At 43.1% G+C, this 27,917-nt stretch overlaps 1 protein-coding gene across 3 annotated transcripts; it reads right to left on the bottom strand.

Moving 5' to 3' along the window:
• Positions 1 to 5: 5 nt before the first annotated feature.
• On the bottom strand, positions 6 to 27,407 carry LOC124014558 (protein lin-7 homolog A). Of its 3 annotated transcripts, none has more exons than XM_046329705.1 (6): positions 27,252 to 27,407; positions 17,647 to 17,765; positions 9,643 to 9,714; positions 6,686 to 6,895; positions 3,973 to 4,184; positions 6 to 1,436 (listed from the first exon to the last, which is right to left on the bottom strand). In XM_046329705.1, the coding sequence occupies exons 1-6, from the start codon at positions 27,286 to 27,288 to the stop codon at positions 1,415 to 1,417; spliced, it is 672 nt and encodes a 223-aa protein (XP_046185661.1). In that variant the 5' UTR covers positions 27,289 to 27,407; the 3' UTR covers positions 6 to 1,414. The 3 variants fall into 3 exon arrangements, with proteins under 3 accessions (XP_046185661.1, XP_046185662.1, XP_046185663.1); XM_046329706.1 differs by having other exon boundaries at positions 3,969 to 4,184; positions 27,252 to 27,406; XM_046329707.1 differs by lacking the exon at positions 9,643 to 9,714.
• Between the last annotated feature and the right edge of the window lie 510 nt (positions 27,408 to 27,917).

Below are 27,917 nucleotides of genomic sequence, written 5' to 3'. Positions count from 1 at the left end.
TAAAGTCATCATTGTACACACGCACATATATTTATTTATACAAATATAATATGTATAACAATTGCATATCACCTGGTGTTGTCTTTTTTTTCTGTACAATCAGGAAGTACAGTACGTCAAATCAGGGAGTACAGTACGTCGAATCAGGAAGTACAGTACGTCGAATCAGGAAGTACAGTACGTCCAGTCAGGAAGTACAGTACGTCCAGCATAAAAAAATGCAAGTCGTGAATTAGAAAGAGAATAAGTAAATGTACAAAAGGGATCTGTCAGAGGCAAAAGATGAACTGCTCAAAAGTTGAGGGACAAAACACGTTCATAGCCCAATTTGGTTGGACTATCAGGATGGCACATTGCACACAGTATGCCTGTCAAATGATCTTGTACTACTTCAATACCCACCCACAAAGGAACTCGGCCTATATAGAACATACATACTAGAGTTTGCTACTAGGAAAACCATCCAATGTATTGTTTGTCTGACAGTACTACAGATATAAGACTCCTTTTGATCAGTCTTGATCATCAACTGGTTTTCTAATAGCTTTGAATGAATCCACAGTGCAACTTGTTATACTTAAATACGGTTACTTGTCATGAGAATACTACGTCAGACAATAGGTAGAGAGTTGAAGGAGAGAGTTTAAAACAGAGGTCCCTTATTGATAAGACGACCGAGAACATTCCACATTCTCTTCCTCTTTTAACAGCCATTTGATTTTAATGGCAGAAGCTGCCTTATGACACACAGTGCATAAGATACAGTTGACCGAGTATTACATGGTTAACTTTTGTATCTTTACCACATACCCTATATCTCTAATCGTTACTTTTATGTGAAATGTAAAACCAACGAAAGTCTGTTATTGCTAAATCTACAAGTTTCCATACAAAATATTTTCTCACTGCAATATATAAGGTAAAAAAAAGAGTTCACATTTATCCAAAGCAGGACCAGTTTGACACAAAAAAGCAATGTTCATTCACACACAGACACAAGCTCCCATAGAATAAACAATATCACTGTACAAAGCTATAGCAAAACCAAAGTCAGGAGACAAGTGAAATGAATTCAAAACAGATAACAAAAATAAACTATCACAAATGACAAGGGGGAACATTGAGGAGGGTCACAACTTTCAACTGTTAGAGGAAAACTTAAAATGAACACAAACAAAAATAAAAGTTAAAAGGATGGGTTTCAGTGCTAGCCTCCAATGTCTCAAGTCACAAGCACCATTGTTTACATTTCAGAACACATATCATTCAGTTTTGCTTCTTTCTGTTGGTAGTACATTGAAGGGCGAGAGAGAGTCTTCACTGCTTAACAGTATCATATTCTCCTCTACCAGGTGGTTCCTCCGGGATCCTCCGCACAGAGATGGACTTAGAACCTTGCTTTCGGTGTCCTTCACTACTTCTTCTTTTGGAACAGTCTGTGGGGATAGATGTAAGAACAGCTGAGAGCAATGCTTGAAACCATTTGACAAGTCAGTACTTTGAAAGGTCAGTAAAGTGGGATGCTAATGTCATATTCTGGTAGAATGAGTTACAAAAAAAGTGTAGTGTACTCTGCTGTGAATTGCGAAAAGCCCATTGAACTGTGAAAAGCCCATTAAAAAGGATTGTGAATGAACCTTTTACTGCAGTGGGCTAAATCAGCGTCACACAGAGTGTTTCTTGGTAATCTTAAACAAATCTACTTTGAAACAAAAGTATACACCTCACACAGATGATTATGGACTTTTAAGAAGGAAGACACCTGTACCATGTCAGATATAGAGTTGAAATGTATACAATGTTGAGTTTGCTTCCCAATAATACACTTTATATACATCACAGAAGACTGAAATATAACAAAACCGTCTGACATAAAAACAGGATTTTCGGTCGGTTTTAGAAATAATGTTTATTAATTATGAAATTATGAAAAATATGAATAACATTCCCCCCATGAGGCCACTAGGTCATTTGACAGCAGGAAATGGCTACATGTCTGTGGCTTTCCCACTACTGAGAACAGAGATATAGCAGAGCTTATTGTCCTCGGCCTTGGTCAGCCTGGCCAGGTATGTGAGAGGAGACAGAATGGCCGGGCAGCGAATCAGAGCGGAAGGCTACATGACGAACAGATTCCATGGTGCTTTGCCACCTAGCAGCCTGTTTGCCGCGCGTGTCGCTTGCTTGGCCACCGGCCTCTTGGCCCCTGTGGCAAAGCCCTGTAGTCAGCATGCCAGGGTTGATACAACATGATCCCTGCTCAGTCCCCACTCCATGCCTCTACTGCACAGGTCTACAAGCTCACACATACCTCCCCGAGCTAAACGAGGGCTACACGAGGAGGGTTACTATCAAACCATCAGTGCCACTGAGGATCCCTTAGCCTGCGGGTGGTGTTAAGTCTTTTGTGATGTGCCTCGTGGAGGTATGTCAAGGGTACACTTTAAAGAATGCCCCAGTTGAATTAGCCACAGCAACGTGTCATAGCTTCATCAGAGGCCCAGACAGGCTTGATATTACTACTACCTATTTTCAGAGTTGTCCTTATTTTTGCTTTATCACCTCCAGAAATCTAAGCAATGACGGGGTATATTTGTATTAACCACAAGTCTGCCTCAACGTTGCTCTGTGGTTATGTGTTATAAAACATGTAGCATCCCATGAGTGTGAGCTCTTATTTGCTCAGCCATATCAAAAATAACTCACAAGCCACGCGGCTGAATTACTGACACAACTTGGACGGTGAAGACTGTACAGGGGATTGCAACTGCTAAGTTATCAAACACCCTGACATAGATTAAGAGCTCATTCCAGGACCTTAATGTGTGCAGCAAGCATATGTTTCATGAAAAAATGAAACGCTTGATGTAATCCTCTGTAACTTTTACCCAAAGGACAAGGCCTGGTATCATTCTGAAGTAGGAGCCTCTCTGACAGGAGCCTCTCCGGTGCTCTCTCTGGGTATAAAGAGCCCAATGTGTTTTAAAGAACCACTGAACACGTCGATTGGCACTTCTGTTTTTTTCTGTTGCTCATTAGAAAAACAAGATTTCAGTCTTGGAGGTTTGTTTCCGCACCAATTCCACGCTTGGTTAATGATGTCTGTCCCCCATGAGGCACTGTAGATGCAGAAGCCTATTTCATGTTGTATTTGCGCAATTTTACATTTCACTAAGGTGTTTGTTGCAGTATTTCTCAAGTTAAAAAAATGCGTAACATGTTGTCTTATGTAAACCAAGTCAGGCTGCTGGGCAGGTCTGTCTCACTGGTAGAGAGCAATCACTGCAGCTGTTCACCCCATGTTAATGGGCAAATATACTTCATTTAATCAATACCCATCCTCCATTTACCAGTTGTGTTACACACATGTTCCAAACGCTACGTAGTCAATTTGGACACTAGAATAACTGTTTCTGACTCATATCGATGCCACATAGGCAGTTTTCAAAGGCATTCGTTGCGTTTTAAACGTTGTTACTGTTTCGAATGTGCAATGTGTATCTCCAGACAATACCCGCCTCCGTCAGTTCACCCTATTCCCCAAAAACCTTTGAGGTGCTAAAGAGTCCTGTGTGGCTCAGTTGGTTGAACATGGCTCTTGCAATACCATGGTTGTGGGTTAGAGTCTCAAGGGGGACAAGTGAGAAAATGTATGCTCTGGATAAGTGTGTCTGCTAAATGACGGAAATGAAACATCTCTGTCAGATCCTTAAAACAGTATGAGTCTAAATTAAATCATAGTTTGTTGAATATGTAGCCAGTTTAGAGGACTGGTATTCTTACTGTTTCAGCTGTGTGGTCCTTCTCCTTGGTGGCCCCTTAGCCTGGTCCCAGATCTGTTTGTGCTGTCTTGCCAACAACTACAGTCATCCTTGGTGTTGCAATGCCCATAGGAGTTGGTAAGACAGTACAAATAGATCTGGCACCAGACTATGGTCCCCCACCCTTAAAGCAATGAAAAGCCTCACCTACGACATATGGTTCTGCTGGGTAGTGAGGTTCTGCTGCTGCTGGGCTTGCATGAGGAGCTGCTGCTGCTGGCGGCGGCGGGCCGTGCGGAGCTTCTCGAAGCGTGCCTCCATCTCCTCCAGGACCTTGGGCGTGTAGCGTACCACCAGCTTCACACTGTCCTTGGCTGCCTTCAGAAGCTCCACTGCCTTCTCGTGGTGCTCCCCCTCCACACTCTGGGGAGATGCAGTGAAAGAGAAGAGACTCAGCACATTTAAGAAATGTGGTGGCAATGTTTTAGTGTTTTAGTGATGTGGTCTCTGAAGTCTGCCTCCGTTTCTTAATTGGCATGGACAGAGAAATAAAGGGACTTCTATGTAAGCAACAATGACACAGTTACACAGCAGCAGCTTCAGTTTCTAAATGGTTACTACCAATTAGGTTTGAAATGGAAGTCCAAATGTATTGCTACTTAGTTCAACAAGCATTGCATATTTGGTATAATTAGTATTTCCTCCTCAAGCCCAGAGTAATATACTGTACCAAGCAACATTTTCGACTCACCTACTCATTCAAGGGTTTTTCTTTATTTGTACTATTTTAGAAAAATAATAAAGACATCAAAACTACGAAATAACGTATGGAATCAAAAAGTGTTAAATAAATTAAAATATATTTGAGATTTGAGATTCTTCAAAGTAGCCACCCTTTGCCTGGATGACAGCTTTGGCATTCTCTCAACCAGCTTCATTAGGTAGTCACTTGGAATGCATTTCAATTTTGTCAATTTTGTTACACCAGCTCTTTCAGGAGGACTGGGCCAAAATTCACCCAAATTATTTTGGAACGTTTGCCCCAAGATGAACAATTTAAAGGCAATGCTTCTAAATACTAATTGAGTGTACAGGTATGTAAACTTCTGACCCACTGGGAATGTAATGAAAGAAATTAAAGCTGAAATAAATCATTCTCTCTCGTATTATTCTGACAATACACATTCTTAAAATAAAGTGGTGATCCTAACTGATTTAAGACAGGGAATTGTTACTAGGATTAAATGTCAGGAATTGTGAAAAACAGTGTTTAAATGTAGTTGGCTAAGGTGTATGTAAACTTCCGACTTCAACTGTATTACCCACCACTGCAACCTTTATGCTCTCGTCGCAACAATTTCGGCTGATAATTTTAGAAAGAAAGGGTCCAGATTGTCTAGCCCAGCTGATTTGTTGGGATCCATATTTTGCAGTTCTTACAGAACTGTCTTGATTTGGGTGAAGGAGAGGCAGGGACGGCGGGTTGGGTAGTTGCTGCAGTGGGGGGGGGGGGGGGGGGGTATACAGAAGATAGCCCTATTTGGTAAAAGACCAAATCCATATTATGGCAAGAACAGCTCAAATAAGCAGAGAGAAATGGCAGTCCATCATTACTTTGAGACATGAGGGTCAGTCAATCTGGAAAATGTCAAAAAGCAGTAAGCGCTACAATGAAACTGGCTCTCATGAGGACCGCCACAGGAAAGGAAGACCCAGAGTAACCTCTGCTGCAGAGGATAAATTCATTAGAGATAACTACACCTCAGATTGCAGCCCAAATAAATTATTCACAGAGTTCAAGTAACAGACACATCTCAACATTAACTGTTCAGAGGAGACTGCATGAATCAGGCATATATGGTTTCTGCAAATAAACTATTTCTAAAGGACAATGACCCAACACACCTCCAGATTGTGAAAAGGCTATTTGACCAAGAAAGAAAGTGATGGAGTGCTGCATCAGATGACCTGGCCTCCACAATCACCCGACCTCAACCCAATTGAGATGGTTTGGGATTGGACCGCAGAATGAAGGAAAAGCAGTCAACAAGAGCTCAGCATATGTGGGAACTCCTTCAAGACTATTGAAAAACCATTCCAGGTGAAGCTGGTTGAGAGAATGCCAAGCGTGTGCAAAGCTGTCATCAAGGCAAAGGGTGACTACTTTGAAAATCTAAACTATAAAAGATATTCTGATTTGTTTAACACTTTGAATGAGTAGGCGTGTACAAACTTTTGACTGGTACTGTATATTTTCACATTAAAATTCTGGATGTCACGGAAATCAAATGACTCCTTTATGAAGATTGCTTTTGAAAGCACACGTTTGATTAGTGTTTGTCTGAAGGCAGTTTTAATTCCAAACACATCCTGACTTCACCATGTAAATTGGTTTTCATTTGATGGTGTAAATGGAGAGTTACGGAATAGGATTCGGCAAGGAGTGACTTTGAATGGCCAAACCGCTAAGCCGTGTGAAGTTTGGAACACTTTGCTCATGGTGACATTTGCTTCTTCTAAAAAACGATCGCTTTGATATAGCGTTTGTTGTTGCCCATTGCTTTAGTCATTTAGTCATAGATAGCTCTCCTTTATCTTGGACGTTGGCTCACTATAAGCCTCTTTTTGTTTAGGCTTCAGAAAACCAATCACTCTGCAGGACCCTATCAATATTCTGAAAGTTTGACTCAAGGTTTAGACCGAATGCTTCCCTGCTCGGATGTGGCTTGTCAGAAAAAGTCAAGAAAGATGAGAAAATGAATACCTGGAAATATACAGCAGTGATTGGGATTCGTAATGCAGAAGATGCAAATTCACTGAATATCATAAATAGGGTACAGAGTTTTTCCTGGTTGGTTCACGTGGTCAGGAAGATCTGACCATGTAACCAAACCTAGCGGTAATAGTAAATAAGCAATACATACCACACCATTGACAGACAGGAGCTGGTCCCCTCGCTTCAGGCCCCCGTGCCTCTCAGCCAAGCCCCCTGGGATGATGCGGGAGATATAGATGGGAGAGTTCTGCTCCTTGCCGCCCATCACGTTGAAGCCCAGCCCCTCCTCCGTCTTGGGCAGCTCCACCACTCGGGGGTGAGAGTGACCCTCGCTGGCCGCAAAGGCTGCAACTGTGGCCTGCAGAGAGAGACAGGCGAGATGGTAACGATCAGACCATTATTGGTGTGTTCAGCACTAACTCCAAGCCCTATACCACCCTATTCTGTCTACCACACAAATAGATTAGATAATGACGATACTAAGTGAACTGGGATTGCATTTCCCAACAGCCAAATAAACTTTCCCATACCCAGGAGCAATGTAGAACCAAAGTGTACAGACTTAAATTCACTCTGAGGGTGGGACCTTCTGACCTCTCTCTAAATGGGCTTAGAGACGTCCAGTAGGGCTGAGAATAACAAAGTCAGAGCCAAGGTGATGTATTGTATAGCCATGTGAGATGTTTTCTGGCTCTGTAAGAACATGAATTAGCACATATCTGTCGCAGCTGGAGAAGAAGAAGCGAGATAACTTCCACCCCCACTAAACTAAATCTCTGTGAGCCTGCTTCATTAAATTCCACTGGCTTGGGATGGCTTTCATGTTCTAGACGAATCTTCTCCTCTCCTTGTCGTCTGAAACAAAGTGTGCAGGAGCTTGTTAGCCCAGCCTGGGAAAGGAACAGCAGATGTACATCGCCACAGGTGCCGGTCTGTCAAGTCTGTCTCATTATTATTGAGCAATACTTTCTCGGGAAACTGCAGGGAAAAAAGGCCTCTGTTTCAAAGCTTGGTGTATGTGGATCCAAAGTTTTCCCTAGCAGGTGAAAGCCCTGAGATCCTCCACTTTTTCGTCCCCCCCCTTTCCATCTCTCTCTCTCCATCTCTCTCTCCCACTGTGAGTAAAGAAGCACTGTGTTCAGTAGGCCACCATCCCCTCTCTGGCTAACGGCATATTGACCTTCACAAATGTATCTCCCTTCCCGAGAGGAAGAAACTAGATGGTATATGGCTGCCTCCTCCAAATGCAAAAGCGTGTTTGGGGCGAACCAAACAAATTACAGCATACTGGGAAATTGCCCAAGTAATGTCACAGTACCGTATGGAAATTACTTCATTTCATAAAATGTTATCATCATCAGCCATCAGTTCAGCTCAGTCTTTTCTCTGGAGCACCATAGACTAAGTGGTCTCCCATCTCTAGAAGATAAAAGATAAGAACCTCAGGCCAGGAATTACAGTCTGGAATTGATTCAATTAACTGGGTAATAAACTGAATCAAGTGCTCATGTTCTCAGGTGGAACACATTTTAATTGGTGAACGCTCACCAGCAACACTACAGCAAAGGCATCTAAAATAACATCTACCCTGCTAATGCCTCAAGATTGCTGGTGTATCAAGGGATCCCTGGTTTTCCATAGGACTATAACACGTTTTTTAAGCCCCCGTTTTTTAAGCCCCCGGTGTCCTACTTAAAGTGATTCATGTGAAATGCCCTGAGTGCTGCCCTCCAGATCTTTGGTCAGTGATGTACTTGAGATGTACTTGGAGAGGAGGCTGATGAAACAAGCACCGGCTCAGCTAAACGGGAAACTCTCAGGAGGGCAGCACTTTCAAAAGCAGCGCACCATCTCATTTCGATGTCATCGATTGAAATCACTCCCGTGGGCGTGGAAGCCAGTGAACGGACTTTGCTCTGTGTTAATTGCTGCTCCGCTGGTGGCTACATTTAATATGCTTTTGAAAAGACTGGTGATGGTCAAGGACAAGTTGAAAGGCACGTCATGCTGTCGTCATTGCTTTCTTGTGTAAACAGTGTCATAAGGACAATCTGGCTTACTTTAACACTGTCAAATACAAGCCCCAAGGCCTCTTTCATGAATTGTAAAGCAGTTTGATTAGACCTATCTACATTATCTCTTTCAAAACAGAATAAGCTTTGAAAATAAAATGATTTGTTTATGAATATGTACTTTATAATGTTGAACAGGGACCTTGAATATTCAACAAATGATGGATATTCGAAGGGAAATGAAAAGGACACGTCGCTGTAACAGCAGCGTGCCATCAACCTCAAAACCATTTGATCTGAGCAGGCTAGAAAGAGTATTTTGATATTCCATCAACATCGGATACAGTGGTGTCCTTCAATATGCCTAAGCTATGTCTTTGCATACCTTTCATCCAAGGTGGAAATTCACAACACAATCCACAGTCTGATTAAAGTCGGGGAAAAAAGGTTACCCCGTTTACTTCTCCTTGAGAAAGGGACTGAACCACAGTCAAAGTTTTGCAAAGCGATTGAAGAGACGACGTTTCGCTGACAAAAAAAAGAGCCCTTTGGAATTGTACTCCACACCGGGCCTACTTATCCATTCATCCTGCTTGCCCAGTGTTGTCAATCAATCCGTGTCCTACTCCTCTGAGTGCCCAGTCTCTGGAAGGAGCAGCCAATTGAATCAGTCAGTGTGCGTACCTCCCTGTGTTGCCCCATGTCTTCTTCACTCCCTCTCTGATGTTTTGTGAACACTGGGAGATGACGGAGATGCACTCCTCTCTCTCATCTCACCCTCCCTCTTGATTCCCTCTTTTCCTGTCCCCCTTTCACTGTTAGAGATCTGCTTGCTTTATTCTCCTCCACAAAAGAAGCTCTCCTCAGAAGGACTATGAATGAGCGGTGGCGGAGGGACTCATTGGTGGAACCTCTCAAGTGTTTACATCCAAGGTCTGCTAATGAGTCATTCATTTGTACACCAAACCGGCTCCAGTCTTTGATCATCTGAAGGCGACATGATGGGTGTTTGTGTATCTCGGCTACATTGTACAGTATCTTTCGGCCTCAGGTGTGGTAAATACAGCTAAGCCGGTCTGAGATGTTTGCTCACCTTCGCTGTAGCCCGTGCCTGGTACTCCGGGCAGCCATTGACTGTGATTGTTTCATGCATGTACTGGTACACCTGAAAGAGAGAGAAAAATGGACCAACCATGAGCGTATTTTCTCAGTACCTTTTGAATTGTCTGTTACATTTCTCCAAGTCTCTTGCATGTTCAATCCATGTCGTAGGCTACCAGACTTGGTAGTTGGCAGGGTTAGGTTTTTGATTTCAATTCAAACCTGTATTTTGAGAGTGTTTTATTTTGCAAATACCTCCGAAGATTATGTAGATATTCATTGGATTTCTTCATCCACCTGGGTCCACCTCTCGCTGTTAATAAACTGCACACTATTTAGTGCCTGATCCTGCTGCCTCCTGCTACTTACTGCCCTTAAGGCTGCTCAAACATCTGGTCCCTACGACAATTAGCATAAGCAAACCGTGGTGCATCAGTAAGTACAAAATACTCATAGGACACTGTGGTGTGGCGCTACTACCCCTTTTGGTTTTCTCTCATGCGGGTAACATGGCACTGAGTAAATAAACTGAAGAGAGTGGAGTTTGGAACGGAGTAGCGAGTGCAGCTAAGACTCTTGGTACTGTAGGTGAATTTCCACTGAGGATTTACCCCGGTGTTCTACCAAAAAGCATCAGACCTGTCTGTTTCCTGCTCCATGGCCCAGCTCCTGGTACTTACTGGGCCATGGCTCAGTGGATCTGACCTGACTTTGGGTCAAGGCAAGGCCACTGGGGCTCTTCGGGCATTATTAATATACTGAGCAAAAATAAAAACACAACATGCAACAATTTCAATGATTTTACTGAGTTACAGTAATAAGGAAATCAGTCATATAAGGAAATCAGTCAATTGAAATAGGTCCTAATTCATTAGGTCCTAATCTTTCACATGATTGGGCAGGGGTGCAGCCATGAGTGGTCCTGGGAGGTCACTTGGGGCCAGGCCCACCCACTGGGGAGACAGGACCTGCCAATCCGAATGAGTTTTTCCCACAAAAGGGCTTTATTACAGACATAAATACTCCTCAGTTTCATCAGCTGTCCAATTGGCTGGTCTCTGATGATCCCACGAGTGAAGAAGCCGGATGTGGAGGTCCTGGGTTACACATGATCTGCGGTGTGAGATGTACAGCCAAATTCTCTAAAACAACATTGGAGGTGGCTTATGGTAGAGATATTAACATTACATTTTCTGGCAACAGTTCTGGTGGACATTCCAGCAGTCAGCATGCCAATTGCACGCTCCCTCAGTCCTCTGTGGCATTGTGTTGTGACAAAACTGCACATTTTAGAGTGGCCTTTTATTGTCCACAGCACAAGGTGTACCTGTGTCCTGATCATGCTGTTTAATCAGCTTCTTGATATGCCAAACATGTCAGGTGGATGGATTATCTTGGCAAAGGAGAAATGCTCACTAACAGGGATGTAAACAAATTTGTTCCCAAAATTTGAGAGAAATAGACTTTTTTGTGCGTATGGAACATTTCTGGGATCTTTTACTTCAGCTCATGAAACATGGGACCAACAATTGACATGTTTATATTTTTGTTCAGTAATACATAACAATGGCTAACTGTGAATGATGTTTAACACCTCGCAAAGCAACTGTATTGATTATGCAGAGGTTGCTGACTCCACTCTTCACAAGTCCTCACTGTTGGCCCTAGCTATGGAATCACAACGTCCCTAGTATAACTTAAGGGTGTATACACTAGTGGAACTCTGGTGTTACAGTCAAAAAGCAGTTCTTTGTTTTTCAGCTGAGCAACTCTTTGATTTCCAATATTGAACACCATCTTGGGACCTTATTCCAGGACACCTCTTCCACATCTACAGTGTGTTCTAACCTCCGCTAAAGAGGAGTCAGCATTATGTGCCAGTGGAAAGCTTTCAGGTGTAAAAGAGCCATTTTCTATCGTCGTTTCTATATACATAGTCGTTTCTATATACGTTTCTATACGTTTCTATAGTTGTTTCTATACATAGTCGTTTCTATACAGAATATGACATACTGTTTCGACACCATTTACAATAGCCCCCACAGTGTACAGTATGACATTATCATTGAAAATTTGAATTTGTTCTTAACTGACTTGCCTAGTTAAATAAAGGTACAATAAATACATTTTAAAAAATGACACCTTCCTCTGGTGATCCAACAGAAACAACTCGAAACATTACGAATGCTCTGACTAGTGGTGCAGTGTTGAACATTACATGAGACATTGGCCTAAATCCCCATACAGGGTCATGTAATTGTTTGATGTGACTCATGTTATCCCACATCCTTTGCGTGTTTTAGCCAAGAGGCTTGCGGCTGGTCCATTCTATAAAAAAAAAATTCAGTGCATCGCTTTTCACATTAAGATACAGCATCCATCCATCATTGTGAGCCTGATTTACATACACTTAAGATGTATGGACTGTTGTGTATTCAAGGTCTCAGTGGATGCCTTGCTGTGAGTCAGGATAATTGTGTCTAGGAAACACGTGAATAACAATAAAGGTCAAGCTATTTCAATCTGTAATTTGCTTAACTATATGCACAAACATCCACGAGTTGAAGTGCAAATTGGATTTACCACTATAACCACTGCTGAATTATTCAACGAGCAAACCAAATTCAATTGTAACGTCTCAAACCCTTCTTGAAGAACAACATTGACTTTGTTTTTTTTCCTCCTGTGCAGTGAATTGAAAGCTTTTTCGTGGTATTGTTTTTCGCTGGAATGGAAACTAATAGGGATTTTACTCATCAGCTCACACCTCGGTATGTCTCTACTCTCTACAAAGGAGAGCTTGTGTTTTCTGGGCTCAACCATCATTCAATATTTCTGTATGATGAGCTGGAGCAAAACAAGGCCCTTGCCCCTTTGCGACTTCAACGTGCTTCATCTGTGTTTCAACAATAAAACAAGTGGTTTCGTGAAGCCTTGGTATATCCGACTGATGAAAAACAAAGTCCATTGTTGATGTGAAAATAAAATAACAACCTCAAGCTTACAATTCCCAACAACCAAATAAATCAATTGCATTTTGTTCTGAGCAAGTAGTTCACTTACAAAAATAAGATATTGGAGCTTTTTAGGTTGACCATAATGAACCCAGTTGAACTCAGTCTGACAACACTGTCAATGAATGAACTTAACCTTCTGTTCTGATAATTCATTGGGGGAAAATAATCTCCAACAACATAAAAAAAACAGTCACAACATGGAACAAATTGCTGTGTTATTTTTGCCCTCAGTTGATGTTGTGAAGCTCCAGGGAACATACAGATACAGTGCCTTGCGAAAGTATTCGACCCCCTTGAACTTTGCGACCTTTTGCCACATTTCAGGCTTCAAACATAAAGATATAAAACTGTATTTTTTTGTGAAGAATCAACAACAAGTGGGACACAATCATGAAGTGGAACGACATTTATTGGATATTTCAAACTTTTTTAACAAATCAAAAACTGAAAAATTGGGCGTGCAAAATTATTCAGCCCCTTTAAGTTAATACTTTGTAGCGTCACCTTTTGCTGCGATTACAGCTGTAAGTCGCTTGGGTATGTCTCTATCAGTTTTGCACATCGAGAGACTGAAATGTTTTCCCATTCCTCCTTGCAAAACAGCTCGAGCTCAGTGAGGTTGGATAGAGAGCATTTGTGAACAGCAGTTTTCAGTTCTTTCCACAGATTCTCGATTAGATTCAGGTCTGGACTTTGACTTGGCCATTCTAACACCTGGATATGTTTCTTTTTGAACCATTCCATTGTAGATTTTGCTTTATGTTTTGGATCATTGTCTTGTTGGAAGACAAATCTCCGTCCCAGTCTCAGGTCTTTTGCAGACTCCATCAGGTTTTCTTCCAGAATGGTCCTGTATTTGGCTCCATCCATCTTCCCATCAATTTTAACCATCTTCCCTGTCCCTTCTGAAGAAAAGCAGGCCCAAACCATGATGCTGCCACCACCATGTTTGACAGTGGGGATGCTGTGTTCAGGGTGATGAGCTGTGTTGCTTTACGCCAAACATAACGTTTTGCATTGTTGCCAAAAAGTTCCATTTTGGTTTCATCTGACCAGAGCACCTTCTTTCACATGTTTGGTGTGTCTCCCAGGTGGCTTGTGGCAAACTTGAAACGACACTTTTTATGGATATCTTTAAGAAATGGCTTTCTTCTTGCCACTCTTCCATAAAGGCCAGATTTGTACAATATAAGACTGATTGTTGTCCTATGGACAGAGTCGCCCACCTCAGCTGTAGATCTCTGCAGTTCATCCAGAGTGATCATGGGCCTCTTGGCTGCATCTCTGATCAGTGTTCTCCTTGTATGAGCTGAAAATTTAGAGGGACGGCCAGGTCTTGGTAGATTTGCAGTGGTCTGATACTCCTTCCATTTCAATATTATCGCTTGCACAGTGCTCCATGGGATGTTTAAAGCTTGGGAAATCTTTTTGTATCCAAATCTGGCTTTAAACTTCTTCACAACAGTATCACGGACCTGCCTGGTGTGTTCCTTGTTCTTCATGATGCTCTCTGCGCTTTTAACGGACCTCTGAGACTATCACAGTGCAGGTGCATTTATACGGAGACTTGATTACACACAGGTGGATTGTATTTATCATCATTAGTCATTTAGGTCAACATTGGATCATTCAGAGATCCTCACTGAACTTCTGGAGAGAGTTTGCTGCACTGAAAGTAAAGGGGCTGAATAATTTTGCACGCCCAATTTTTCAGTTTTTGATCTGTTAAAAAAGTTTGAAATATCCAATAAATGTTGTTCCACTTCATGATTGTGTCCCACTTGTTGATTCTTCACAAAAAAATAAAGTTTTATATCTTTATGTTTGAAGCCTGAAATGTGGCAAAAGGTCGCAAAGTTCAAGGGGGCCGAATACTTTCGCAAGGCACTGTACATGCATGTAGAAAGAGCGTGTGAGAGAGAGAATGAGATTTGAAAGACTTGCACTCCTGAAGACATCATTCCTACCCCATTCCCCCTCCTGTTACTACGCTTCCATCTTTACCTCCGAACTCTACTTTCTTCCTGTCCCTCCTGAATATTCTCTCTCTCTCTCTCTCTCTCTCTCTCTCTCTCTCTCTCTCTCTCTCTCTCTCTCTCTCTCTCTCTCTCTCTCTCTCTCTCTCTCTCTCCTCCCCCTCTCTCCTGACTCTCCGGTTCACTGGGCGTAAACCACGGCAGGCTTTCATTAACCCAGATCTATTTAACCTCTGTGGAAGGCTCATTGTGCTTGATGGGCTGGGGGCTAACCGTCTACCGCCAGCCTTACGAGGACGACACAATGCCTGATAGTGGAGAGAGCTGCCCGGAAGGTGCCTGGCACGACGCGTGTAACCATGGCTCCCCGACCGTCTCCCTCTCTTTACTGAGTCGGGGAGTGGAGAGCAAAATGTGGAAGGATGAGACTGAGAGAGAGCTTGAAGAGCTCTCCTTCTCTCTCTAGCTGACTGAGTTTAAAGGGGTCCTTTGGTAGAAGCAAAATGGCATTTAATAACTGTTCATTCACAGACCTCCCTCGCTCTGTCAGCATGACACAAAGAGAGAATATTAAACACACAGAGATAATTAAATGAAGTGGCTTTCAGCCTTCAGCTCACAGTAAATGTAGTAAGAGACTAAAGGTCTGCCCTCAATGGAGCGGCACACAAATCCTTTCCTTCATATGAATTCAAAGTGAGACCCATGTTCATATGCCCTGTTCCATTATCATCAGGCTACTACAACTCTATGATCACATAATTGATTCAGTTCATTGGAACAGACTATGTTTTTTTTTTTGCAAGGAAAAATGACCTGCATTGTTTTGTGACTAATGAAAGTCATGATTTGATTTCATGTGTGGAATGAATCGTTTGCTCGGGCATCTCGGATGATTTTCGTCAGGACCTGTTCTTGATATGCATAACGCTTTAAGTCAAGCCAACAGAGTGGCTGGAAATCATCATGAACTCCATCATTTCCAGCTGGCTAGCGCTCCCAGTCGTCTTCCCTGGTGTCCTTCCCTTTCCATTTGCAAAGCAGATTGACTCTGACAACTCATTCAGGGACATTCCCTGAGCTCTGAGATGTCATTGATAGACAAGGCTGGGAAGAGCAACGCTCCTCCTCACTCCATCTCTCTGTAATTGTGGGTCTTTCACCTTAGCAAGCATTTCCATCCCCCATCAATTTCCCCTATCAACAGTTAGCCAGTTAACCCCCTCACCCATAGCTAGGCTGAATCATGTGGCTGTAAATACTATTGACACTGTGAAGAAGGTTTTCAGCCGGATCACCTCTGACTTCTACAGTAGAGACATGATCAAGCTACCCTGGTCTGTGGGATTCTTTGTCTGCTCATCAGACCATGAAATGAGCTTCACCAGCAGATATGAGACGAGGGGAACAAATCAAATCGTTCAATTACAATACCTGGTGGCCCCAGCTCAACGCAGTATAGGTCATCTGCATTAATGAAATGACACGCAGGTGAATCCCAATACCGCACAACAATATATGGCTCTGAAGCAACCTTTAATCTTCCTGTAATAGCTGTGGATGAAATGATTTAATGACCTACTATGGTGTTTAATTGAACATACTATGCTGTTTTTACTTGGAGAGTTGTACATTGTTATACGTTAGTATTTTGCTGATACAGGCTTGTCTTGTGTGACTTAGTCATTTGTCTGGGCGTACAGATAAGAGCCGTTTAGGTGTGACTGCAGTATGTGACATTCTGTTTTAACAATCTACAGGAACCTAGACGTGTGGAAACAACATGCAGGACGGAACGGACAAAATGGTGGCAATGTTTGAGTGGTTGTTATCGATTGCTTCATTTTTGCAAATCTAATAATAAAGTTGTTTTGAAGAATACAGTCTCCTTTTGGTTAGAACCCCCACGACGTGGCTCTCTCAACGACAAAGATTTCCCATCTGCAGACATATTGCAGCACAGAACAGGGTGATTGCATTACGATTAACTCACCAATGTAGCTCAAAGAGGCTCAGCAGTCTAGTCCTGCTATGTCAGGGTATTAAGAGCGAGCCGGGGGGGGGAGTGTTTTGCGATGCTCGTCACTGTCCATAGTCTGGGGAAAATGTGCATGTGCTAGGAAAGTGAATGCAGGGGTTGTGACAGCATTGCTGGATTGTAAACACGTGATATTCTCATGTATGGCAAGCTATTGCGCTATTCACATAAACACCATGTTCTCTGATCTTCCATAAAGACATGGGAGCATTTATCGCCTTGGGGGTCTGTTAGTCCAATAACCACTGACGTGAACACCACAGCTGTTGAATGTTGCAGCGTAACTGTATGTGCTGATAACGATCTCTGTAATAACAGCAATCATCATCATGGCCACGACCACTCATCTTCATTCTCCAGCTCCTCTAGCAGTCAGACCTCTACGAGAAAGAGCCATTCTGCACCGTGGCAAAGTGTCAGCTCACACAAGGGCGTAATTGACCGGAAACTATGGCCACGTCAGCCTCTGCATCTAATCCAAGCGGATCCTCTCTAGTTTCCCTGGTGACTGGATGTGTTGTTGGTGGTTGAAGTGTTTCTCTCGCTCTTTCCCTCTCAATGGCCAGCTGTTGTAACCTAGTCTGTAGGGTGCTGCCTAGCTGCTTCTCCTGGCAGAGACATGACGCCTCCCCCACCACCAGGCAGCACCAGGCTCCAGTGTCTCTGCCTGACTCCCAGGCCAGGCTTCTCTCATCCTGCTCTCCAATGAAAGGGCCAGCCCACCCTGACATTTCCTCTGGTAGATTACATTTCCTACTAGATGGCCTCAGTCTGTATTGATGTCCCTCTTATCCTTCAGTCTGTGTATCTGAGCTGACCACGTCTGGGAAAACACTCCTAAAAGTATGCATTGTTGTGTAGCCACATGTATTCATTCAAATAACCATCAGTCACCGGTGGTCAATTTCCCTGTGTTGGCAGGAGGAAAAGGACCCTGGGGCCATGGTGCAGGGGAATCGACTCACCTCTCGAATGGCTGTGCAGAACTCACTCTGCAACACCAACTTCAGGGACTGGAGCTTGTGACCCGGGATGTCTCCGGACTCCTGTAGCTTCTCCAGCAGCTCAATCGCCCTGGCCACATCTGACAGAGAGAGAGAGAGAAAGGGAGAGGGAGGAGAGAGGGGGAGAGGCAAAGAGTAGGAGAGAGAGGAAGAGGTAGAGAGAGGTGGAGAAAGTCAGAGAGAGAGAGAGAGTGAAAGAGAGAAATGACAAGAAGGAAAAAAATGCCCCATTGAATTACATTAACCTCAGCCTTGAAAAAGAAGTCCGGAGTGAATCGATAGAGAGGATAATGGAAAAAAACGTCAAGGCCTAGGGGAACAAGAGAGAGAGAGAAATCCCAGCATAGTTTGCATTAGGCCTGCTCCATGCATGAGAAAATGGGGGGCAGACTTCGGGGAAGGGAATTGTTCCGTTCAAAGCGAGCGATTCCTGGCAGGAGCAGGCACCACGAGCATTAGATCCTTGAAAACAAACCCATGATGCCTCTGAGTTAAAGACTTTGACTCCTGTGTCTAGTAAACTCTCCACTCCTAATTATCATCCGGTGAAGAAATCCAGAGTAAAGCAGATTATTTCACACTCTTAGAGGGAAAATTAAAGAAATGAGAGTACATGCTGGAAGGGGAGAGGAGGGATTTGGTGCTCAGCCTAATTCGTTGGGTCAGTTGTTCTAGACGAAACTAAATAAAAAGCAGTTGGTGGATAATGTGCATCTGTCAACCCTTTATCCCTTGAGCATGTGCAAAGATCAGCGAGTTGCTCGAAAATGATCAAACCACTTGTAATCAGCTACAGATTTGATATTTTTCCTACCGAGCTTGATGTCGAACACAGTGACACAGTGCCACCCAGAAGGGAAATTGCAAGATGCTGTATTGGAGTTGATAATATAGCTTAGGTGTGAGAAATGAAACATTGTTAAGTGAGTCTACTTTATTAATGCTAGAAATATCCAACTACATCGGAACAGCAAGTGTATACTGAGGCTAGGTGCAAGGATTCTAAACAATCATCTTAAACACCTTTACCCTGGTGTTGAACTAGCGCCACATTCTGCACCACACCAACAGAGAGAGGTAAACAACCGACCATTTTTATAAACATCACGCCGAACCCAGGGAGGCTGGACTGAGACGGAAGACAATCTAGTGTAACCCGGTGAGGCAGAGAGGAGACAGAAAAGCTATTACCTTTTACAGACCTAGGGCGAACTAGGTAAGAGGAGGGAGAACTGCATACATAGAACCGGGGGTTGTTTGGGCAGGTTTGTTTTGTGCCTGTATTAGGCAGTCAAACAGACCTACAAGGGCACAACATTTACTGTTAGTACACAAGTATACATGGACAAAGAACATGATACCCAGAGAACCAGCGTGGATTACATTAAACCAGAAGAAATGGTGGGGTCGATTTCCATCAGGATTGGTTACTTCAAGCCACAAAGTGTTGTCAGGGAGATCTTTACAGGGCATCCATCAAACTCCACGACTCCACTCAGCATCTTCTGTAATGATGGTGTTGTATAGCACAGATAATATTACATAGGATGTTCTAAACGATGTACAAAAATAACATGTTTTCTTGTCACATACACCGGATAGGTGCAGTGAATTTTTTTTTTTATACAGGGTCAGCCATAGTAGTACGGCACCCCCGGAGCAAATTAGGGTTAAGTGCCTTGCTCAAGGGCACATCGGCTGATTTTTTCCCCCCAGCTTGTCGATTTGGGTATTTGAACCGGCGGCCTTTCAGTTACTGGTGTAGTCTACCCTAGAGGCAGCCTGTTCTGGTAAGAACCCTAAGCTACGGGGAGACGAGAGCGGAATTAAAGCTGGTCCATAGAGAGTCGGACACAGGAAAGAGGACACTTTTCTCCAAACCTGTGAGTGTGAATGGAGGGATCTAACAGTATTCATTACTACTTTACATTACCCCTACAATGGTAATGTAGCTAATGTACAGAATTTCCAATTTCTAATGAGTCCCTAAGGTGAATGAAGTTGTACAATATTCTGTACCATACCTGTAAAAAACAGTTAGCTTTGCACTAATGAGTGGCTAGTAATCTGCTGGTATTATTCCAGTAGTTTCATGAGCGTTTATTTCTCATTATAGCGAGGTCAGAGCCAGATCAGGAGAGCTTTTGCCTGCTCTCATTTTCTCATTAGCGCCAATTTCTTCATCCACGTCAAGGTCTCTGACGAGGCCTCCGAAATCGAGCAACACATCAAAGATTTAAGATTTCTAAAACATTTTTGTTGATATATGGGATTTCTCGGGACGTCAGTTTTTGTACTCAAAAGCAATAGTTGGTATTCTCCACCTGTTCAGCACCACTTTCAAGTAGTTTGGCTTTCAACTTCGGTCTGGGGAATTAAATAAATGTATTCTTTGAAATAAACTGGGTTATAGGCTAAGAAGCTATTTTGTAAAAGTAAAGCTAAACGTGTTTGATTGCGAAAGGGAAGGATTTCAGGTATCAAGTTGTTTGAAAGGAGAAAGCAGTCCGGAAAAGCAGTATTTTAGACCCATATTTGACTAACAAAAAAAACGCAAATCCCGTAACGACGCCATAAATGTCATGCCCCATCTCCCCTATTCAGACTGTCCAGTGTCTGAGCCCAGTCAGCCAACAGCCCAGCAGTGAATAGGGATTGTTGCTACCAGATGTGACAGTTGTTATCCCCCTAGACCAGTGATGAGGGCTAGACTACAGCAGAGCCTCTCCTGCTCCTAGAGTTATTAGAGGTAATCGGTCATAAAAGCCTCCCCTCTCCAGCAGTTGCATTTCATTTGCTGCATCGCGACACATATCATGCCCATCATCCACCCTGCTTCCCTTGGTCTGCTAGCTCATCCCCTCTGGAAGCACTGTCGCGTCGATTTGTTTCAAGAAGTAGATGGCTATTTGTGGACAGAATGTCTTGGACAGACCGTGGATAGTGTCGTGTGATAATTGGTGTAGAACATGCAGCAGTAATAGAACACCATCCAGTCCTGTGAGGAGCTGCCTACGTCAGGCATTTCTGCTGGAATACTGTATTTTGTCTACGGTGGGAGGAGTGAGACATGAAATGGTTTCCCCTGTGTGTGATCTAAGGGGTATAAACCCCCAGGGTATAAGATTGACTTGGCGGCCCTGGGTGATTTGCAGTTTCAATGACTATGGGAATCCAGGCACAGAGTTACGTCACATCCACATAGCTTAGTCTGCAACGACTCCCAAATAAGACACGTTACAACGCCACGCGTCACATCAACTCCCTGCGTGGTGCATTCAGCCACATCACCTAGGAGACTGCTGAGAACACAAGTCCTTATTATAGTTGGCTATGTAGACACACACAGACCAGTAAAACCATGGTAATATTGAGCTACACCACCAACAGCAAATCCCTCAGCCTACAATACTAATACAAAGGCAAACCGCTTTGAAAGAGTAGCTCTACACACCACTAAGAATACCCTCACCGCCCACACGGCGTGGCCCGTTACCAAGCCGGAGCCACTCCATTAATAACTACAGTACATCTGGAGGGTAACACACAGTCAGCCAACACGATTCTGGCCTGCCTTACTAACTAACACTCCAACCCATCTGAGAGAGGAGCTTGAGAGTATGCATGGATCTGGCCCTCTCTCTCTATTCCACTTCATTAGAAAACCTCTCTTTGGATTTCCTCACTCCACTGTCCTCACCCCACTGTCCTCACTCCACTGTCCTCACTCCACTGTCCTCACTCCACTGTCCTCAATCCACTGTCCTCACTCCACTGTCCTCACCCCACTGTCCTCACCCCACTGTCCTCACCCCACTGTCCTCACTCCACTGTCCTCACCCCACTGTCCTCAATCCACTGTCCTCAAACCACTGTCCTCAAACCACTGTCCTCACTCCACTGAGATGGATTCACTCAACCACTAAACCATTAGCATTCTGCTCGTCGTTCCTCTTCTCCACACTCCAATGAGACTTCAGCCCCTTGGCGCTTCACCAACTCTAGAGATGGACTCAGGGGGTCCAGATGTCCGCAACATCTGTGGGACTCACCCTTCCTCCCTCCACCTCAAAATGAACATATTTAAAGAGCAGTTACTGTATGTTCAGCTTTAACGCCGGCACAACTGCAAATCGATGTTGCCATTAGAACCTCTGCAAGGCATGAGCACTGTTTGTAATAAAATAAAATAAATGATCCTGTTTCATTTGACACATATTCTCAAGGGAAGACAAAGGTGTCAAGGTGATACTGTTGCTCTTATTGGCAGTGTAATTAAGGATGGGAGCAAGAGATGGAATACAAAACAATGGTTGTTAAAAATGAAACATACAACTCCTAATTCACATGTATCCAATCAAATCAAATCAAATCCAATTTTATTTGTCACATACACATGGTTAGCAGATGTTAATGCGAGTGTAGCGAAATGCTTGTGCTTCTAGTTCCGACAATGCAGTAATCTGTGAAGTTGGAGAGGCATGTTTCTTGCCTCGGTATTCTATAACTAAATAAAATATGAAACACCAATACATTGCTATGCATTGAGTAGTCAGGAACATTGATGCTACTAGCCAAACATCTGACCTACTTTAACTTCTCTTTGCCACACAGCAGTGAGAACACATTACCATTGCCTGATTGGTTGAGCTGAAAGTAACGAGACGTGTTCTTTGGAGCGGTCACATAGGGCTCTCATCTACCATTTTCTATTTCAACAATCACTCCTGACTGGTTAATGACACATTTCTCTATTTGAAAGGTTTATCATCCGTCTCCAATTACAACAGAGAGTGAAGCAAACTGACTGTTTACTGAAATCACTGTGGCCAACTTGAACCAAAATGATACTGTGCGTCCTTCAGTGTACGTATGAATACATTCCTAATGGGCCGATGTATGTGTCCCTAACAGTAATAAAGACAGAAGTAAAAGCAATAGAACAAAGGCCAATATAAATTATATCTGAATTCTTTGTGGGAAAGATTTCTTGAGGCACACAACAAATAAAAGATTTATACTCATTCTCATTCATGTTCTAAGGCAACGATGAAGGTGTTTTAGAGAGTGCCCAACTTTGGGAGAGAAATATTCTGAAAGTGCTGTTGAAGTGTTACTGAATGCAGTGTCCTCTAAAGAGCCATTTCCAAGAGGAATCAATCAATTAATAGTGCGTATCTAAGAAGCTATTAGTCCACTACAGTCTGTTTCTGTGACTGACAATGTCAAGACGTTTAGTGATAAATCTGTTTCTGTGACTGACAATGTAAAGACATTTAGTGGTAAATCTGTTTCTGTGACTGACAATGTAAAGACATTTAGTGGTAAATCTGTTTCTGTGACTGACAATGTAAAGACGTTTAGTGGTAAATCTGTTTCTGTGACTGACAATGTAAAGACGTTTAGTGGTTAATCTGTTTCTGTGACTGACAATGTAAAGACGTTTAGTGGTTAATCTGTTTCTGTGACTGAAAATGTAAATATGTTTGGTGGTTAATCTGTTTCTGTGACTGACAATGTAAATACGTTTAGTGATAAATCTGTTTCTGTGACTGACAATGTAAAGACGTTTAGTGATAAATCTATAATATACAGTACTGTGCAGTGTGTTACCTTGAGATTTCCTAAAATGTAATCAATGACGGACGACCACAGAAATGATGGTATTATGTTGATGAAACACAACGTTCAAACTATAAACAGCATGGTGTCTAAAACAATCACCAGTTCCAGAATGTGTCAGCCTTTCAAATACACAGAGTTCCCTTTCTGCTCTGCTTTGATGACTGGATCTACTAATGCAGCCATCACTCTGGATGTGTCATAAATACATGTGAAGACCACAACAAGCAGTAACAATGCTGCTGTGCTGAAACACACCAGGTCTGTGCTGTCCTGCCTTAGCCACGGCTTATTTCACTCTTCCTGGGGTCCAAGCCTTTCCACGCCGCAGTATTAAACAGTGAGTGCTTCACTGCTTTCTACACTTGAGTAAAAGTCTAAACATGATTTTGAGCTGTTTGAAAAACTGGGCAGTGCTCCAATATCATCACATAATTGCCCCGTTGATAATAAAGAGCATAGCTGAATAGAATATATTTTCCAATATCTGCACGTTGTTTCAATACAAATGCTGTGCGGTGTAAATAAGCATGTCCAATTAACTCAGCTGGCTCATTAAGACGTGGGGCTGATGAAAACAGAGACTGCAACGCAGGTGCATCTTCTCCACATCTACTGGGACGTCTAAGGTCCTAATAGAGAATCGTTTCATAGCTGATTGATTCAAGACTAGTCTGAGCTATTCCTCACTCCCACATGTAATGTTTCCCAGAGCAGTGCCCTAACACTGTCACTACCAGAATGGCTGACTTACACATGCCAGAATAAATTGCCCCGGAGAGGCCATGCCATCTGCCACTTCCCACTTTGACCCGCGTGTCCTTTCTGCCGTTGGCAACCACGCTGAAATTACCACACAAAAAAACTCTACTGTGCTCATTCTCTGGATGAGTAGAGGAACAGGCCAGCAGGGGCTTGCCAGACACAAGGCCAGCTCCTCAACAGGAGAGCTTTTTAAATGGACGCACCTCCCTTTATCAATCCCCCTCATAAGCCGAGTGAATTAACACTAAATGGCCCTGCCGTGACATTCCTGGGAAAATGAATCACTCCTTAGACTGTCCCCATCAGGGCTCATTAGCCTAAGGCAGAAGCGGATAACACTCTGAACTTTGTTTTTGTCTCCCTTCCTCTGACTGATTACCTGGCAGATGTCCATCCCAAACAAATGACATTTCTTTTCACTGTGGTTCTAATGAGAGCTTACCCAGAGCTGTGCCATTCTAAACAGCTCTCCGTTGATGAAATTGCTGAGCTGGCTGTTCACCTCACCTGTAATCCCTCCTCTCTGTTATCACCCAAAGCAAGGTACAAGAGGAAGGTGGCTGCGCAACAATAAACAAACCCAGTGACCTCTGCAAGCAAAGCAAAGCCTGTCTGCAGTATGGTGAGACAACATGCTTAGGGCCCTGAGCAGGCTACAGTGTGTTGCCCTTTCTCCCCTGTGAATAGACTCAAACAAGGGATCAGCGATAACTTGCAAGGAAATGTGCGGTTGTTCTATATTTATTACGGCAATAAACCATGCACGGAGAGCATCAAAAAAAAGTATTGACTTCCAGATTTCAAGCTTCTGCTCGCCCTCGATGTTTGGAATCTTAGTAATTCCACTGTAATTTCAGATGGCACAGAAACCTGTTTGAGCATCTGTGTCTTACTACACCGCTCAATCAGCAAATAGATAGGAATATATCTCAAATTCCTCTCCATCAGCAAATATCTGGCAGAAAGAGCACTAACACATTTCACTGTGATTACTGTACAGCCTCAGCCTGACTGATATTATTAGGACTTCATGGCATACAGTTGATGAGAACTCGCTCAGTATCTCTATCAATTTCAATAGTCTTGGCATGCCTGGTGCCGGTTAGTGTTTGAATGAGAGTCAATCGTTGATGGAGAACTTTGGTGCCATGGGCAGGGAGGTTCCAACACAGGCTGTTTCTCCACAGGACAGTGGCGTTTGAGTCATTTCCTGAGACAATAGCAGGAAGTGCAGTCATGACCTCAAAGCACAATGCGAGTTTCCCGCCTCTTCGTGTGTTTGTGACAAATCCCTAACACATCATGCGTTCAACAAAGAAACAGGCTTCTTTTCAATATAAATTACAGTGTTTCTTCACTAGTTGCAGTAGCGACAAAGGACTCTGTGCAAAGACAATGACAGCTCTTGTAAAGCTATCATTATGATCCCCTACATGATCACTGCTGCGGGGCAGTGGCCACTTAATGAGCATGTGGATACAGCAGCCACCTGAATGTCCTCTCTGAAATGATAGGGGCTCTGACTCACTAGTCTACCTATGTAAACCCAATGGAAAGGTTTGAGTAGCCTATACTGGCACACATATTTCAGTTTAACTGGGGAGAACAAAACTCTTCCCCAATGTGTCATATAATGAATGGCTTGTTTATCAATAGAATCTCAATGCCAGAAATGTTCCTTCCCCTCATGGAACAGAGCGCAGCTTCTTGTTTATCATTTTGCCCTGTATCATGTTTTTGCCCTTGCACCCACTCCCCATTCAAGCTCGTATACAGCCACTTCAAGCTCGTATACAGCCACCCACTCCCCATTCAAGCTCGTATACAAGCTCGTATACAGTTGCTGCAATAATGAATCTAATTGCCACTGAGCATTGAATTGACTGTAAATCATTCAAATGAGCCAATGTTTAAAAAATGTGAATAAAACCGTTATATTATCCGTTATTCCTTGGGTATAAAGACAGGTCACTCGCTGATGATCCTCGTTCGGTTTACATCCATTCCATCCTTCATGATAACAACCAGGCTCGGTTACTCATGCGCAATGCTGTGTTCAACACAACGTAGAGAGGTCACCATTTGTCATTTTCCAATTTAGACAGATGTTTGTATCCTCTTGCCTTCTACATTCCCGTGAGTTGTTTATTCCACGGCGTTTACAGTTTTTCCTACGGTCACTAACTGTTGTGGCAATCATTCAAAGTGGGCCCATGCCCATTACTTTTCCCAGATGTATCATCTTTCTCTATTTTTAACACCACCCCTTTCGTTTGTGCCATGCAGCCACACTAATGCATTTCACCACCGGATTCGTTTTAAGCACTCTATAGGCTACACATTTAATCTGATTTCCCCATGGTCCCCGTTTCGAATATCAAAATGAAAGAATAGCCAGGAGAAGCTATCAGAAGCTATCCATCCGTTATCATTGGACATGCAGGCTACTGTAGGAAAGCAACATCATCTGAAGTCCGCGTGCAAGTCGACCTATTACTACTCCGAAATATGACGTAGGCGGCTATAGGTAGACTACATTGTGGACTCAACCTTCCTTTTAAAATAATGCCGCAGGTGAATTCGTTTTTCACTGTCGACAACAGGTATGCTATGGGGTGAAGACCTGTGCCCCTTTCTTGTTCACTGTCCAAATTACAATTCGATTCAAGAAACATATAAACCAATTCAAAAAGCTGTTTGTTTTATATTCTTAAGCCTACCCATCCAAAAGTTGTCTGATGTGTAGAGAAGTAAGGATTTAAAGCGTGATTGGATTCCTGCGCGCAATACATTATTTCTCCCAATCACGAAGTGAAGAATACAGCGAGATAATATTCTATTGGATGTTACATAACAGCGATAAATCCACTCTATTCATATGCAGTGGGATGTAATACTGTGCGTTGATAACACATTCGTTATAATATTGCTGAACAGCATTATTTAATTAAGCCGTTTTATCCAATTTTGCAGAGTGCGCACCAAACGGTCCACACATTTTATTCCCAGCAAATAACGGTATCCAGCGAGAGATAAATATAAGCTGACGAATGTAAAAATGATATAATAGCCTATAGTAGTTTCAACTTAAATGTGGTCCGCCAATGCATCGTTCGCTCAAGTTTCGGGATCCAGAAATAATTCAACAAGAAAGCGAATCCGACGATTGTGCGTCTTACCTCGATCCAGAGTGAGCGGTTGGACCTCTGTCGCCATGACTGCTGTTATGGGGAGATATAGCGACTACGGTAGCTGCAGCATCAGAAGCAACTCAAGCTAAACGGGCGAGTGAGAGCACAGAGCCCGTCGGTGGGAGTGGCTGGGAGGAAAGGGGATTACCTCCCGCGCCGCTGCTCCATCGGACTGACCCAATGGTCCTGTCAAACCGAACAACCGCGGGATTAATATCTTTATGCAAATAATTGAGAGTGGATGGGACTGGATAGACCTATAGCCAAATTGACTAGTTTATATGAACATTTTGATATTGAATTCTTCACTGCCAATTTCATTGGCAACCTGTGTGCTCATGGCAGGGGATTCTTGTTGTCCTGCAGCCTAAGGCTGATATAGTAGTCGACAGTAACCACAAAGTGATAAACAGATTTCAATGATGGCATGGAACCGCAGCTGATGAAGGGTTTATAGATTAATCCCCATGTTTATAGTACTGTAGAAAGGAGACCCGTGCATAGACAGGAACTGGCTCTGGGCTGGGCTCTCTCTCTGTATTGCTGTTGCCTTTACTAATGCCTGTTGCAACTACAGCTTAAAGCTGTGGCAAATCTACAGCATGAGCTGTAGCAGTGTGGCCAAAAACCAAGGAAAATGTAATACCGCCCTCT

Source organism: Oncorhynchus gorbuscha, linkage group LG25 (genome assembly GCF_021184085.1).
Source record: "Oncorhynchus gorbuscha isolate QuinsamMale2020 ecotype Even-year linkage group LG25, OgorEven_v1.0, whole genome shotgun sequence".
Taxonomy (NCBI): domain Eukaryota; kingdom Metazoa; phylum Chordata; class Actinopteri; order Salmoniformes; family Salmonidae; genus Oncorhynchus; species Oncorhynchus gorbuscha.
This window is presented reverse-complemented; position numbering and strand designations above follow the sequence as displayed.

Coding starts and splice junctions, on each gene's coding strand:
- LOC124014558 (XM_046329705.1), bottom strand. CDS start 27,288: ATGGCGACAGAGGTCCAACCGCTCACTCTGGATCGAG. Junction 17,766..27,251: donor ACCGCTCACTCTGGATCGAG/GTAAGACGCACA, acceptor TCTCTCTGTCAG/ATGTGGCCAGGGCGATTGAG. Junction 6,896..9,642: donor AGGCACGGGCTACAGCGAAG/GTGAGCAAACAT, acceptor CTCTCTCTGCAG/GCCACAGTTGCAGCCTTTGC.